This window comes from Patiria miniata, unplaced genomic scaffold (genome assembly GCF_015706575.1).
Source record: "Patiria miniata isolate m_02_andy unplaced genomic scaffold, ASM1570657v1 HiC_scaffold_10, whole genome shotgun sequence".
NCBI lineage: Eukaryota > Metazoa > Echinodermata > Asteroidea > Valvatida > Asterinidae > Patiria > Patiria miniata.
In genome coordinates, this window is record NW_024037048.1 from 9,089,834 (window position 1) to 9,104,165 (window position 14,332).

At 41.0% G+C, this 14,332-nt stretch overlaps 2 protein-coding genes across 5 annotated transcripts in view; one reads left to right on the forward strand and one right to left on the reverse strand.

Moving 5' to 3' along the window:
* Nucleotides 1-90: 90 nt before the first annotated feature.
* LOC119737247 lies at nt 91-5,791 on the reverse strand. The gene is made up of 3 exons (XM_038211446.1): nt 5,640-5,791; nt 2,692-3,324; nt 91-1,203 (listed from the first exon to the last, which is right to left on the reverse strand). Exons 2-3 carry the CDS (start codon nt 3,301-3,303, stop codon nt 1,012-1,014), a joined length of 804 nt encoding a protein of 267 aa, XP_038067374.1. The 5' UTR covers nt 3,304-3,324; nt 5,640-5,791; the 3' UTR covers nt 91-1,011.
* Nucleotides 5,792-10,735: 4,944 nt separating this feature from the next.
* The window catches only part of LOC119737264 (DNA polymerase subunit gamma-1-like), a 31,250-nt gene continuing 27,653 nt past the window's right edge, over nt 10,736-14,332 (forward strand). The window contains exons 1-2 of one of the 4 annotated variants that reach the window (XM_038211476.1): nt 10,736-10,802; nt 13,438-14,071. In XM_038211476.1, coding sequence (XP_038067404.1) covers nt 13,452-14,071 — 620 coding nt within the window. In that variant the 5' untranslated portion in view covers nt 10,736-10,802; nt 13,438-13,451. Of the gene's footprint in view, nt 10,803-10,826; nt 11,017-11,040; nt 11,107-13,437; nt 14,072-14,332 lie in introns of those variants that run through there. The other 3 variants (XM_038211467.1, XM_038211485.1, XM_038211494.1) reach the window with 3 other exon arrangements.

Sequence of the window (14,332 nt, forward strand, 5' to 3'; positions counted from 1 at the left end):
GTTTTTTCCCCCACGTATACGTAATCCGTATGCACATTTCACTTTTAACTTCAAACAAAATAACAATATTAATTTAACTCTCCGGGTATTTTAAAAATCAGAAAACCGTTTTGGGCAAAAATGCGTTTATTAGCAATATATGTTAATTTTAACCGATTATTGAAGCGGAAACTATAATTATTATAAATTCAATCTTATGAAATCGCTAAATAATCCAATAATTTCTCAAAAGTTCGAAGTTTAAAGCCTTGATAAGTTTAAAATCTTTAAATGCTGACAGAGTCAGTGTGCTAATCTTCTATCATACTGAGTTTTTGAAGGATTATGTTAGTAATGGATCATAACACGATTAAAGACATTCAAACGAGTAAAGGCAAAGTATTAAACACAATGTACATAACGCAAATATACGGTGCCCTCAACGCTTTCGCATGAATTTAAAGGACACCCTCTTCGTTGAGAAATTAATTTGCCTTTTTAACGTAAAATATCAAGACTAAACATCTTGGCATCATTCAAAAAATATTCATGCATTAAGAGGAAACAGGCACATGCTCATTTTTACATTTTCTAAGCTACTTTTGAACAGTTTAAAACGAAATCGACCCACAATTTGCATTACTTTGAGCTAAGCGTGACTTTTTGTCTGCTTTTTGTTGACGTTCTCGTCCTCCAAAGTTCGTTTTTTTAAGGATATTACACAAAAGGATGAATATTACATTATTTTCTTCTTCGAAATAAGCGCAGTTAATCATTGTCCAGCCTCCCCCGCCCCTAAGAAACATTACAACATGAAACGTCTGGAGACAAATCTTCTTGAGATTCAGGCATAATAGTGCGACCAACAATCTTCTAAAAAAGGAAAATAAACTGGAAAATAATTCACAATTTTGTCCCTTCTGGAATTCCCGCGAACTATAATGTTCTGAAGTAAGTGCTAATTTTGTAAGCCCTACCCTGAGGGAAATATCCGTAAAGAACCAGGGCTGATCTCAATTTGTGTTGATTGGCTCAGCTGAGAAACTTAGCCACACAGCAGTACACTTTGATGTATTTCTCGGCTACGACCGACTGGTCGAAGCTGATGACGGCGGCTCGAACCAGACGAGTATGCGCGGTACACCCACAGTGAGATACGAAGCTGCATTCAGTCTGCGCGCACCGCTCATCTAGAATCCATTGCGTGTCGCCCGTATCTGGAAACTGAGTAGAAAAAACCCACCAAATTTAAGTATGTACTAGGTCTGGAGATTCGTTTTAGGACAACAAAATATCCATTGACTTGTTCGAATAATTTCTCTGCCACTTTCTCTGCCTGATTTGATACTGACCAAATCCACCGCTGTTTCCAGGGCAACATTAGGTTTGTGCGCATGCCCGTGCTTTAGCTCGTACAACACGCCCTCTTGTGGCTGAATTGTATCCAGTTCTTTGGGGGTAAAAACAGCTCACCGGAGGACGTCTTTTCAATCACTTTTTCATATTACAAATAAGTTTTTGATATTGGAGATATAACAATAAAACGACAGAAATTTTTTTTATCAAATAGGACTGTGACATTTTGGCAAGACACTTGATGAAAAAAACACCTCCGAAAAAAACTAATTTGATTGCGACGTTTTATCAGTGTCTCAATCGGAACGAAAATAACGTTCACGTTTACGTTTCTTTGGATTTTTCGCCGTCTGGCGTATTACTGTGTTTTATTGTGCAGTTGAATTGCGAAAACCACACTAACTCCGTGTTCAGTAAACCAACCAGGGAAACAAATAATTATATACCTGCGTGCGTATCGTAAAAGTATCGTAGAGGGCGCTAAACAACCATCTATGCAGATGTCGTTTGGGAGAAAAAAAATCGCGGGCGGGCGGGCGGGCTGGGGGGGGGGGAATAAGCGAATGTGAGCCTCTGGAACAGCGGTGGAGAGTCTGCTCACCCCATTTTTCCATGTCTTGATCCCCTTTTCCCCAAATTTCCAGGACTGTTGTTTTACATGTTTAAATTGGGCGGAAGAAATTGTGTACAGGTTGTCTGTCCCACCAAAAAAAATAACGTCGAATCGGGCATGTTTTTAAAGTGGGGGCAGTATTCAAACTTGATGTCTAATATTGTTGCTGAGGACCGTTCCAAATGCTTCTTAGTTGGTTTTATTATAAGATGTTTTGTTCAAAAGATAGTACAGCAAAACGGGACTTGAAAAACCACTTATTTAAGCCATTTTTCTAAAATTATATTTTCATGTTCTTCCAAAAATCCTTTGTTCACATGAAGGGGTACAATTCCTGACCCTACAAATCCCAAATATTTATAAATTGCTCCGTTTCATCTGAAATGGAGTCAGAGAACCAGACTACAGGAAAACGATTGTTTTTCTTGGTTTTTATAGCATTTGCGAACCCAAAACGTCAAAAAAACATCTACGGTGATAACTGGTTGAAATGATTTTAATTGGTTCTTCTAGTGCTACATGTAGAACTTCATTAAGAAATGGTCCTGTTATTTGAGTCTCCTTTTTATTTTTACTCGCCCTGTACATTCATGAGGCCCCTTTCAATGGAGAAATAATTGTGCATGCTATTGTACAAAGCAGCTGCCCTGTGACAGATTATCTGAACAATAGCTAGCACAATGCTTACGCCATGGAAGGGGGCCTGTGCTCCGATTGGTCTAAAGTTTGGGTCTTTGTCTCACCTGCACAACTTGGACAAGTTCATCGTCATTCGTTAAGCCCAACACCAAGGCATCCCACTGCTCCACACGTGGACAAATGCTGACAGCGCTGCGCTTCTCTCTGGCTCCAACGTGTGTGATCGGTGGTAGGTCTTCCCCTGACGTGAAGTAGTTGCCAAATCGGGACAGGATTTGCGACTGCTGTGCTGGGGTCAGTGTGACTATAGGGGTGTGCCGAATCTTGGCTGAGGCGCGGTAGAGCTTGTTATCGCCACGCCATTTACGAATGAACCTCCGCTTACGTTGGACTTCAAGTTTCTGTTGAATACTGAGTTCGATGGTGACTTCCATGCGGATGTATGGCATGCAGTCTTGGAGAGAGCACACGTAATGTCCGTTGTCGTCGTCGAGGAGATCGCGATGTTGCAGGCCGGTGTAGCGCGCAACCATGCTGCCACCACCGATCCTGCTGCTAGTACTACCACTGCTGCTGATCCGACCACTGGTTCCATATGTCATAGAACCACCTTGCATACCATAACTGGTAGTTTTATAACCGGCCAAGACCGAGTGGTATGGAAGCAGCATGAGCACATGAAGACATAAACCGACGGTGAAGTGGTGTGGTACCATCTTGGCTATACGCACTTGTACCTGCGTAGGGAAATAATTATTACAAAGATTTGTTGTATAATTTGGAATGTTGAGTCAGTTGCTCAGCCGTTGATGTGATATAGGCTTAGAAAGCAGTGAATCTGTAATTGCACATCATCTTCGCAGCTCAGATAAACACGATAAGTCATTGAGTTAATCAACTCCACATCTGCTTTCAACATCTATTATTGGTTCTGCACAGTTTAATTAAATTGACCAGACTCTTGATGAGAAAATCTATTTCGAGCCTGTGATAAGCTTCTTGTTTTAATTCGGGCAGTCTTACCAAGCAGCACAGATGTCGCCTAATTGTCTTCAAGTTCTGTTTTTATCGAGGACACACAGTGAAATCAATATTCTCACTTCACTGCCAAAGAATGAACGGTTTGCTTAAATTGCGCCAATATCCGAGTTTTATCCTGTCCCAAAATGCAACCATACCAAATGATCGAGCTTCAGAAATTGGGGCTTGCATGCAAACTGTCCAGTAACTGTTATGTTAAATACAGTTGACTTTGATAAAGTTCGAATATTCAGACAATTCCAGTCTGGTTTGTACTTGTATAATTCATCTATCCAGTGATTAATGTAAAGGCCACGACCGTCTCACATTGATTTTCCGTTAATATTTATTCATACATGACGTACTAGATATCCATATTACTAGGAAACGTCGTCAAGCAATTTCGCTTAATCTTTATTCAGGCTTATATGAGAATTAGTTTTATGCAAAGGCATTCCAATAAGAACGCTTCAACGCCTAATCTCCGTATTACCTTTTCTAATTGATCACTGCAGATAACTTTAATTGGATGGATTGCAGCGTGCCGTAGCGAAAAGGAGTTCCAGTAAACATGTCAAATGACATTTTCTATGCGTTTCTTGTTTTAAGATTTGGAATCCAGATGCTTCGTGAAATGATGGGCGGCCAGTTGTGACCAAAAAACCTTCCGTTCCAGGTCATGAATTATTGTTTCATATTAAAATATATTCATCAGACAAATATTATCAGACAGTATTATTCTTCTAACCTACTCCTATGTGTGCGGGATTATAATTGCTATACCAGACATATATCTTCAGTGTAGTGTCTTTAAAAAGGACCATATTTTCCATCCGAAATTTATAATGCATATTGCATAAGCTGTCTAGATGCTGTCGGAACTGATGCTGTGTTAATGATTTGACCGGGAAAAGGTTCCTTTCTAATTGAAGAAACGACCCAAACTGACTCTTTTCCCAGTATCAATCTGATTTTTGACTCGTGTCGATGGTTAATGGGGTGAGTTCGTGTGATTTTATTCTCTTGTTTTATATAGTCCTTACACTGTCATATTCAGAAAAACCACGTGACCATCTAATATTGAATGTGGCGTAACTAGCGGCGGGGGGGGGGGGGGGGGGGCGGCGGGCGGGGGTGCACGTCGCCCCTTGGAAAATGCGTGCACCCCAGGTGCCCCGAATTTTAACCGTATGATTACGCCACTGATTGAAAGAGAATGTGTGAGTGTTAGGGGGCATCTCAAGCCATGAGTGCCACCCTTTCAAATAAGAAATGCTTAATGAGGACATTGATTTTTCCTGAAACAAAATATAAAGTAACTGGTGATTACATGAAAGCGAATTCGAAACGTAGGGGAACGTAGTACATGTATTAACAAAGAAAATACACGTTCGTGACTACTTATTTTGACTCCACCATGGGCGTCGCGGGGGGGGGGGGGGTGGGCAAGTGGGCGCTTGCCACCTCCCCTTGCCCCCCTCGAAAAAAAGGAGAAAAAAAGGGGGGGGGGAAAGGAAGACGAGGTGCGCCGAAGTCATATTGCTGTTAATTTAATGCACATTTAACAACAACATGAGCGTCTGCATGGGTGTCAATGGGTGATGGGATGGGCAAATGTCCCCCGCCCAACCTCGACAAAATGATAAATTGAGAATATGCTTGATAAAGTTCAAGGAGTTTGAGCGCTTTGCCCCCTCTAGAAAAAAAATTATTTCCACGCCCATGACTCCTACCCAAACGCATAGAGGTTCAATTTTCAGGCCTTAGTGATCTGATACATTTAGGATATACATCAAAACAAGTATAATGTCTGTTGATTGTGGTCATGAAAAAAGGAAAAAAATAATGATTTTGAAAGGTGTGGCATTCACGAACGATAATTCCTACTTTGTTTGTCATTGTGCAAAGACAAAAAACTAAATAAATAACAAATAAATAAAAACATAAATAAATGGTTTCGTTAAACTTTTATTTTTTTTGGAAAAAAATATTGAAAAGGTCAGAGGCGCAGGCTCGCAAAGTTTGTACTTACCGAATCAGTGAAGTTCCGTTGCTCGTTGATGAAGACACACTAAGCATGCAGATAGAATGAGAAGCACCTAGCTTTATTGTCGACTCGTTGGAAATGTGTACAGTAATGAATGACAATGCTTTGCCGCCTAGTGCTACTTCGGTCTGCCTCGATTCAAGACGTTAGTATCATGGGATCAGTGAGTACAGCATTGCATACTTACGTGTCAGGGGGAATAAAATGACGTCAGACTAAACGGACCAATCACAACATGATCCATAATTTGAGGGGACAAAACCCCAACAGGGCGTGTTATAAGTAAGCGGTGTGTGTATAGTTTAGTATACGCTTTATTCAATGCATGTATCATTCAATTCATATCTGTGGTTTTGAATTTCTTACACGCAATATGATTATAATACAAGTTGGAAAACATTCAAAACTAGTCGGAGAGGAAGGAGTACAAAGCTGAAATGTATAAAATTTACATTTTTTTTTTTTTTACTGAATCAGGCTCTTCAGTTGTTAATAACTTGTAATCTTTAAAAATCAACTTGGGTTTATTCAAACGTTTTCTACAGTTTTCGCTTTCGAAACAGTAATGCTGGTTTAAAAGTGCCTCAACGAAACAGCTACCCCTAATAAACGATTTGCAGAGTAAAATTTGTTCATGAAAAATTGCCAAAAAAGTAAACATGAAAATATAAAATATAAATGTACTTATGGAAGCCTGTTGAAGTGGCACGAACATACAAATGAACTATTTTGCCCACATGCACAAACCTTCAGTCACACGGCTCAGTGTACGAATCAATACTTCGACTGATTAAAACAAGTGTCTTCCATTTGCCCAATTAACATTGAGACCAAATTAAAGATTTCTCGAGATGAATTGTGTAAACTGACGTGCTGCAGCACCTGCAGCGTAGTCAGAGTGACTAGCTTGGAACATCGGTCATTTCATTTTAATTAAATCTGTCCGAGTTGATCAATACAAGATTACCCGTCTAATTCTAGCACAGATCCCGTCTCAATATCCACGCATACATAGAGACTGTTCTACTCTAGAAGAGCGTTTTGTAGTTGTATCTGCTGCCATTTTTTTCCGAGCCAAGGAGGGGACAAAATACTGGGCCTTAAAAAGGGGAAAATGCGCCCGACCGAATTGACATAACATAATTTAAAAGGGAGACACTTATTATCAGGTCTATAATACATTATGAATGACTAATTTGAATGCACCGTGCACAAACGGGACAGGGCGTGTGGGCGGGGGGTGGGGATGGTGACGGGTGAAATTTTGGGATAAAGAGACACATAAGGAAGCAATTATTTTGTTCATTGTTCATTGTTCATTTATTTTCCACAGTGACATGTATTTTGATTATGGTAATTAATACAAACAAGTGCTTTATAGACAAATAGTGAAACTGTAGAGGAACCTACTAAGAAGCAAACCTTGTAATCGTAGGCCCCTTGTACACAATATAAAGTTGCTTTTTATTCGACAATATTAATGTATTTTACAGGGAAACTAATGACATAGACTATTCATGTAGGATGGATAAAATATTTGATCTTGTTGATTCGAATGAACTTTATGTTAAAGTGCAGAGGGAACTCGCAGGTTGGCATCTCTGGCCATTTTCCCCTCTTTTGAAACCCGAAAATTGATCTCACCGTTTGCTCTAGTTTCACAAACTGATTCAGTGCTCCGAAAATTTGTTTTGGCAGCGGCCAAAATGCAATTTGAACTAATTATGTCCCTGTTCTGGGAATGCAACAAATGCCATAAAACGTGTCTCTTTAAAACACCATATGTTACGTAAAGTACAAAAGCTGGGTAAACGCTCGGACGCCATTGTAATTCTATATTTATGATGCTCGTCAATATTATAGATGCAGTTTATACCATTACCTATATTCAAACCACCGCTATTATGTTACATAAAGTTCAAGGACCGGAACTTCGAAACGGCTAGTCGTTAACGTTGCTCAGATAATAATTCTAATTCTATTTTTGAGCAGCCATAATATGCTATAATTTAACGTCGGGGTGGGGTGGGGTGGGGGGGGGGGGGGAGGAGGGGGAGATGAGGGGAGTGGGGGAGGGGGGGGGAGACTGGGTCAACGGTGGCATGGTAATGGTTCCGGCCCACTTTTCGAATTTGCAACTGCAACCCCCCCCCCCCCGAAAATCGAGAAATTTGTTTCTTGAACCACCCCCGCACAGTTTTAGAAACGGACTTCCTGAAACTGCATGTCCATCATTCCTCTAATACATTTATATAAATTATTTTGAAAACGCCTGCGTTCCCTTAACCAAAAACAAATATTATGAAGGTTAGTGGTCAACAGCGCCCTCGGACGGTGGCGCTGGCGAGCGCCCATCGCCTGTTGATGTCGCGGGTCGGGTTGACGAGGCCGAACCTAACCAACATTTATTTTATTAACCGAATCTGAATCGAAACCGAACTTGACTACCTAAAACTGACCCGACCCGACCCGACCTGACAACAATTCAAAGAAAAACGAAACCGAACCGACCCGAAAAAACCGAATATCTGACTTCGGCAAAATGTGTCAGCTTTTTGCGCCTGAACTGACCCACTTCGCGTAAAAAGAAAATGTTGCCTTTCAGTAACTGAATCATGCCGTGCGGCACTCACAACGTGACCTACTGGTGGGCCTACATGTTATAGACCGATCGAGACAGACCACATACTACCATTTTCAGTGGCACCGCGCACAGTGACTCTGCACTAAATAGTGCACCATGTGAAATTCCATTCTGTTTCGGTTCATTTCGGTTTATTTCGGTTTATTTCGGGGTTTTTTTTTCCAAAATGGCTTAACTGACCCGACCCGACCCAGAAATCGCAAACGTAATACCGAAACCGACCCGACCCGACCCGACCCGACTATTAAAAATGATGGACAAACCGACCCGAAGTCGGTTTTGGGCATTGATCTCCATATACACAGACTGGATAGGACATCGCGCCATGTTTGTGCACGAATGCGCGGCCGAACAATGGCGGCGCGTTTACTGTCAGACGGGTAAACGCGCATTGTGCTTTCACTTTGTTTACTTTGGAAAATGGACTATTGTGTGGAATTTTTCTTACAGAAGGGAGTTCAAGCGTTCCTCCAAAACAATCTTAAAAAAAAAAAATAAGGGTTACCCTCAATCCCTCCAAACAGCTTTTCCACACTTTCTTGATGTACACTTTCTTATTATGCATTTTCGAAATTCAAGAACCCCCCCCTTTCCTTTTCCCTTATTTTTTTTTTAATCCCTCCTCCTCCCAGAAAGGATTGTAAGTAAATTGCCATTTCATTTTTGGCACATTGTTCATTAGAGCACACTGAATTACTCCATCAACGAAATGAATAATTGTATTAATAATATGCTAAAATGAAATCATATTTTTTAACTGAACACTCACACGAGAAATTGTATGGAGATTCATTCAAATGATTGATATATATTTTTTTTTAAAACATGAACATACACTAATTACAATCTAAAAGGTAAACAAACCTTAATTTTACAAAGTAATCAGTAAAAACTTCTTCCCGTCCCTAGATTGATCAGGGAATGACATCGTTCACCTCTTGTGATATTGTGTGAAAGGAGATGAATCACAAACCAAAATAGTACTATACAAATTTTCTCAAAGAATAATTCAAGCTACGCACGGTCTCGTTTATAATTAAATGTTTAGTTATACTTCTGAAAATACATATAATTACTTGTAAGTGTAATGGGAATCGTTTTTGTGAGCGAATATGACGGTGTATTAATGGCTATAGCTAGTAATCTTATATAACGGCGTACACAACATAATTTCAAACCGTAAAAGTACTCATTGCTTTCTTCACCATACAAACTGTCAATAATGTGACAGTCATCTTGGGAGCTCATAAAAATACTTGCGTTGAACTCCACAACTTCTTTCCAAAACCAAAATCAATCAATGTTAACAGTTCCAAATCGTAAAAATTGATTAAGTTAGTCAAACGCTCAGATGCCTATCACATCGCATGTTCCATTCAGTGGATGATACAGTCGATTCCATCCCTCCGTGAAGTTCTCCATTTTCGTCCGTCTCGGATATCGTCCTGCAGCTGGTGGTTTTTGCTATATGGCTTTGTTGAAGTTCTTTGTTTGATATCATGTGAATCGGCCAGTTGTGCAGTAAGTTAGCATAAACCATCTCCTCGGTTTCTCTTTATAAAGAAAAATAATAGAAACATTTCGGTAGGCGTTAAGCCAAGGTAGCTCTACTGAGTGGAGCGCTGGAACTTCGGTACCTTCCGAAGACCCGTGAACGTGGCGTTGTTTACAAGCCACGTTCACGGGTCTATACCTCCGTACAAGCTTGTACGGAGGGTACCGAAGTTCCAGCGCTCCACTCAGTAGAGCTAAAGCCTAATTCAATCAGATTTTGCATATAAAAGTTATAAAGGTTATTCGAATAAACTATTTTAAACAAGTCAACATTTGTTCATTGCCATTGCCGGGTCAGTCATGCACGTTTAGGCCGATGTCTATAAAAAAACAAAACATGACGGCGACCAGCATGACAGGTCTAGATCGTATGGAATTTGAACAGAATATCTCGCTAGCTACCACACAGGCCTCCATCCCCTCAAACTCAGAGCGACAACACTATTATAATTTGCTATGTTTATATTCCTCCATGCCATGTTGTATAGGCCTCGTTAAAAAACAACTTACTTGCGAATAATTGTCCTTTTCTTCAACGCTCCTTACTTCCCGACTCCAGCAATCTAATGCTGCGCACACCTTGACTATACTCCTCGTCGATTTTGATCAATTTAGATCTCTGTTTCTTTCATTCTTTCAAAAATGACAAAGAAACCGAAGAAAACCCAACTTCATTTTTTAATCCTCCGTTCGAAAGTGTACACAACTCAAATGCGAAATCGTGTTCTTTACCCTTTTCAAAAAACGCGCGCGCGGACGCACGTTCGTACGCGATGTCCTATCCAGTCTGTGTATATGGAGATCAATGGTTTTGGGCATCGGGTCGGTTTGTGATCTGAGCGCGCGCCGTATATGTTGTATGCCGCCCTCTTTCGACAATCAAGCGCGTAACTTTAAAACCAAAACATTGGCAAAATGTGTGGGCTGGCAGTTGCGTGTAGATTGTAACTGTAAGTAGAATAGTTTTGCTTAGCCTGTTTTGATTGGAGGAAAATAGTTGTCGTTCATCTATAGTGAGGTTCGTTCTTGATTGATCAAAACTGAGAGAAATAAAAGGAACCTTTTATAACTTGTAATCGTGGAGTCTGGAGAAAAGTGAGTCGGACCACGCGACATGACGTGTGTACACAAATCAATGGAAAGAACGTCTATTTAAGACACTAAGTAAGTTGAAGCTGTCACAGTGTCAGTGTCACTGTCAGCCACATTTTTCATACTTCAAAATTGACGAAAAATTTGCAGACTTCATAAAATGTAGGTATTACTGGAATATATGATATGTATTATGAAGAAAAAAAGGCAGTGGATATTTTGCCGGAGACGGCAAACCTTTAGTAAACGTTAGTTTGCCGGATATGCACTGAACATGCGCTACTCCTGTGGAGCCTCATAGAGTTAGAACCCCACAAAATTGTTGTCATCACAAAACACTAATTAAGTACAAAAACGTCCATCCCATTCAAGCTTTTTCCCACAGAACCGCTGCACAGTTTGCCCCTAAACTCCGTACAATACCTCATGACATACTCACGTTATGTGCACCAAACAAACATCGGTGGATTCTGTCTGTTTTCGGCAAAAATGATGAAAAATATGCCCTTTCCGCACTGAGCCAACCTGACACTTGAAACGTGCACGCGCGCAGAATGATCGCAGTCATTTTCGTTCGATCGCTCGGAGCATGCTGCGGGGGGTACGTACTTGCACTTGTACGCATGCGCATACTATCGTTCCGCTCCTACACCATACCCCCCGCGGCGCGCTCCGAGCGATCGAACCGAAAATGACTGCGATCGTTTTGCGCGCGTGCACGTTTCAAGTGTCAGGTTGTCTCAGTGCGGAAAGGGCATACTTTTCATCATTTTTGCCGAAAAACCGACAGAATCCACCGATGTTTGTTTGGTGCACATAACGTGAGTATGTCATGAGGTATTGTACGGAGTTTAGGGGCAAACTGTGCAGCGGTTCTGTGGGAAACGGCTTGGTTGGGATGGACGTTTTTGTACTTAATTAGTGTTTTGTGCTGACAACAATTTTGCGGGGTTCTAACTCTAGTATAGTTCTAGGAGTAAACATGCGCAGTTACTGTTTTTTTGTACTTAAACATTTTCCGGTGACAAATTTTAGTCTGGCTCCATGCCAATATTATCGTTGTAACCTCGTATTCACAAGATGGGATTCAGACCATTTTATAATTTCGGACTTTACATGTATTTCCCTTTAAAAAAAAATCCTCCAGACCCACAAATCTGAAAAAGAAAATGTAATATTCTGCAATAAAATGTTTGAGACATGTTAAAATAATAAAAGAAGAATATTCTTATTTATTTGGGGATGGGAAAAAAACCCTTAAAAATGTGGCGGGGATCGGGATCGAACCCAGGTCATCCCGCTCACTAGAGCTTTTGCTTAACCACTACACCAGACGTGCTACACAAGTTTTGGTGGGGATTTAATACATCTTATAATTCAGCCCTATCTTAAAGAGTACAGCGCCCTCTGTTGATATGGATTGCCGCCGGCAAACCTTTAGTAAACGTTAGTTTGCCGTCATTACCTCCGGCAAAATATCCACTATCAAGAAAAAAACACTGACATGGCAATAGATCGGGGCGGAGTGACGTCATCCAATGAAAATACCCATTCATTTGCACACCAGTTTGCATTGGTTGCTATGAGTTACCATTCAGCACTCCAGACTCACAAACCATTGAGTTTCAACTTTCAAAAACAAAGGTCTAGGGAGCTAGATCAGCCAATGTAAACAATTCCCAGATGTCCGCACCTAGCCCCACTAGTGTGGCCGCGGTATGCTGCGCTGAACCTCTGGCCACACACCGTGGTACCGCGCGAGTACTGAGGACGAAGTTTTCAAAAAAATTACGCTCAGTTTCTTACATTCTCAGTTTCTTACTTTCTTATGGTTGTATTTAATGATGTCTCATCTATCACTTCTGGGATGCTAAAGGTGTTAGCTCTACTGAGTGGAGCGTTGAATTACGGGTACCCCTCCATACAAACGCTCCACCGATTTGCCATACTTTGGTAGCACTTACACGGTCGTCATGACGGTATGCATTTTGTGCATGCCCTCGCGAGGACAAGGCCCAAAAAAACTGATCAAGAAAATACAAATGAGGAAGACAGTAACCCTGGATAGATCCACACATTCATGACATTCCATAAGACCCCTCAAATTGTTTCAAACAACCGGTAATTTTGAAAAAAGAACAAAATAGTCTGAACTTACCGCTCACAATTAAATGTGTCTGCCGAGTTGCACAGTCTATTTCACTGACATGACTGATGCATAATTCATTGCGCGCGTGTGTGACGTCACTATTGAAGAAAAACAAGTCGTGCTTAATCAATGACTGTTTCATGTACTGATATGTGCCCCGCACCAAAAACCCACAGTCAGACGTTGCCTGTCATTCACAAATCTTTGGAGCTCTCTGAAGTACCTGGATGCACTACGCGGCCGCGGGTGAAGAGCGCACACAAGGCGCGCCTCACTGCATGATAAATTTTGATTGGAATAAACTACAAGTGTCTTTATTTTTTGCTCATAAATTTGATTTTCAGATCCTGAAGACAAAATGGCATTCTTTTACAAGACCTGCACCATGGCCAGGATTCCAATATGCCGTCAATGCCGGAGTAAATACCAAGCGTGGATTGGAGCGTCACGAGTGATGACCCATTCATCTCATTTAATATGCCATCGGACTTGTTCTGACTCCGCCCACAAGCCAAGATTCAACCCAATCAGCATTCAGATGTTATCTCAGCACCTTCACGAACAAATCTTCAAGGTTGATAAAAGAAGGAAACAGAAGACGCCCTCATCAGACGACATCGAGAAAAGCATCGAGCATCTGAAAGAACATGGTCTATGGGGCAAGGACGTGCAAACCCTTCCTGACGTCAACTTCAAACTTCCTAAACTTTACGGCCGGAATATTGACGAGCATTTCCAGATTCTGGCTAACAAGCAGAGCGATAAATACATGAAGCTGTCGGAGGCGTTGGCTTTTGGATCGTTACCCACAATGCCTCAGGAGTGGGCGTTTACGAAAGGTTGGACAATGTATGATGGGAATGGCGGACGTGTGGACGTTGATTACCCGTTGGAGGACGCTGTTGTATTTGACGTAGAATGCTTGATGACCGAGGGACTGTTCCCAACATTAGCTGTTGCTGCTTCAACTGAAGCCTGGTAGGAATTGGTTTTTACTGTCAGACACACCCACAATGTGAAATTCATATCTTCTGTGCTTGCGATTAAACTGTCTTTTGTATCATCCATTCGAAATGATGGCCTGAAAATAGACTAAATTATGGTTAATCAGATCATAAAAGTAAATCATTTGTAAGTCATTCCAACATTAGTCACAAAACAGACTGGAATCTTGAGTGACTGAAAAACTAAATCAGACCAATTTTACTCACTCTTTTAAAAGCCAGCAAAATTCTCCAA